The sequence below is a fragment of the Morone saxatilis genome, unplaced genomic scaffold (genome assembly GCF_004916995.1).
Source record: "Morone saxatilis isolate NCDOM2014 unplaced genomic scaffold, NCSU_SB_2.0 Contig9, whole genome shotgun sequence".
In the NCBI taxonomy this organism is placed as follows: Eukaryota; Metazoa; Chordata; class Actinopteri; family Moronidae; genus Morone; species Morone saxatilis.
Genome location: NW_023340268.1, coordinates 9,042,795 through 9,044,859, shown reverse-complemented (window position 1 = coordinate 9,044,859; position 2,065 = coordinate 9,042,795). Strand labels below are relative to the sequence as shown.

At 41.6% G+C, this 2,065-nt stretch overlaps 1 protein-coding gene across 1 annotated transcript in view; it reads left to right on the top strand.

The window, feature by feature from the left end:
- The first annotated feature begins 375 nt into the window (after window positions 1-375).
- The window catches only part of LOC118342851 (kelch-like protein 10), a 6,104-nt gene continuing 4,414 nt past the window's right edge, over window positions 376-2,065 (top strand). Inside the window, exons 1-2 of the mRNA XM_035681512.1 lie at window positions 376-584; window positions 1,070-1,553. Of these exons, the coding sequence (XP_035537405.1) occupies window positions 433-584; window positions 1,070-1,553 (636 nt within the window). The 5' untranslated portion in view covers window positions 376-432. The remainder of the gene's footprint in view (window positions 585-1,069; window positions 1,554-2,065) is intronic.

Here is a 2,065-nt window from a genome sequence, read left to right as displayed (position 1 = left end):
TAAATACGTTAACTATTAGGTTAATCCTCCAGTCAGTGCCCTTTACCACAGCACTGGCTCAGATTTGGATTTGGTCCCTGGGTGTTGCATTGGAGGCTGTCCAGCGCTTCCAGTACTCAAACACTGGCTCAAATGCAGAGAATTCCCCTTCAAGGATCAATAAAATATCACTTAACTTAAACAGTATGCATAAAGAGAAGTTTATTCAGCCATTTGGAAACACAACTTTTGTGTAAATATAACTGTCTGCAGGTTAAACTGGATGTTGTTGTTGTTTGCTCCACATTGTGACGTAATAGGAATCCATTCTAGAACCCCGTCTTGGTGAATAAGTGTGTTCACATTCTCTCTTCATTGAACAAACCTGCTCACACAAACAAGCAGCAACCAAAAATACTGAGGAGAAAAGCTCTCGTATATCGAAAAATCAAGATGAGTGACCAAGGCCCGTCTTCAGACAGGCCAAGCTCAGTGTTTAACGATCTCCGTCTGGAGGGAAACTTCTGCGATGCGGTCATCAAAGTTAAGGATGTGGAATTTCCAATCCACAAGATCATCCTCTGTAAATGTAGCCCGTACTTCCGGTGAGTTGGTTGTCTGACTTGGATAGTCAGTCATTAGCTTATTAGGTCATTAGATCAGAGATTAGGAGGGAAACTCATGAATTTGTGTCCTTCAAATGAGCAAAAAACTAAATCAGTCAGAGTCAGATATCAGTTTTAATGAATGAAGGGTTTTGCTGCCTTTCAGTTCCTAATAAAGGCTGCAAGTGTTCAGTGATTGAAGCAAATAAAAGTGTGAGCTATTAATTTAAGTTTTATATATACTGTATACAGTGAGTATGCAGGTTGGGGTACACTATTTAAGACTAGTTCATACATACTAAATCTACCAGGACTATTTGTGTGTTAGGAGTTCAGAGCAGTGCACTGGGTTCATTAGTGCTGTGGTTTAAAGCTACCTACACACTGGGAAAGATCTATTTTGAAAAGTGCTACAATTAGTTTTTCAAACTGAGAAGAAAATTTTTCTGTTTATTCTCAATCCTCTGCTGTATCCTGGCCCACAGAGCTATGTTCAAAGGCAGGTCAACAACAGACAAAAAGGTCTTTGGCATAGACGGCCTGTCTCCTGAAATGATGCAGCTCATCATTGAGTTTGCGTACACCGGCTCTGTTTCTGTGACGGAGGACAACGCACAGGAGCTGCTGCTAGCAACCCATCAGCTGTATGTAATGGAAATTGTACAAGCCTGCAGCAATTTCCTGGGGGAGCAGCTCAGCCCAAAGAACTGCATCGGCATCTGGCAGCTCACCAACACCTGCTTGTCCCCCGAACTGCAGAGCAAGGCCTACCGCTACATCACTGATCACTTTGAGGAGGTTGTTTCCTGTGAAGAGTTCCCACATTTCTCTGCGCAGGAACTCACCGCCATCCTCGGTAGAGACGACCTCAATGTGAGAAAGGAGAGCATTGTGTATGAGGCCATCCTTCACTGGATCGCCCATGCGCCTGAAGAACGGAAAAAACACATTTCTGTACTCTTTTCTAAGGTGGGACAAATTTGTGTTACTACTTTTAGGTTAGGTTTTCAACACTCAGGTAATGGTGTTATCCTGACTGCGACAATAATCATTAACGTAAGGCCACCTTAATCAAAGTTAAGTAAATTCCAAAACACTGTCCAGCTGAGTTTAAAGGTGCTTTCACACCTGTTGTTTTGTTAGTTTGGTCCGATCCAAGTTAAAGAATTAAGTTACATTACAAAATACATTGTTACCCTTTAGGTTTGGCCCCATTTAGACTGTTTCAAACAAACTAAGAGCTGTAAACATGAAGTCATATGGACTGACACTTTTGGCGACTGACATCCTGCATCATTAGCAGATGAAGACTGGTCATGCCCCAAATAGTTTTCACTGTCAACAAATCCCACGAAGAGACCAAAAGCAACAATAAATGAATCCTACTATCTAGTACTGTCTGTGTATCCAAAGTCTGATATAGCTTATTCCTCTGTGTCACAAACCTCCATTGTTGTCCAAAAACCATTAAAAATACATCA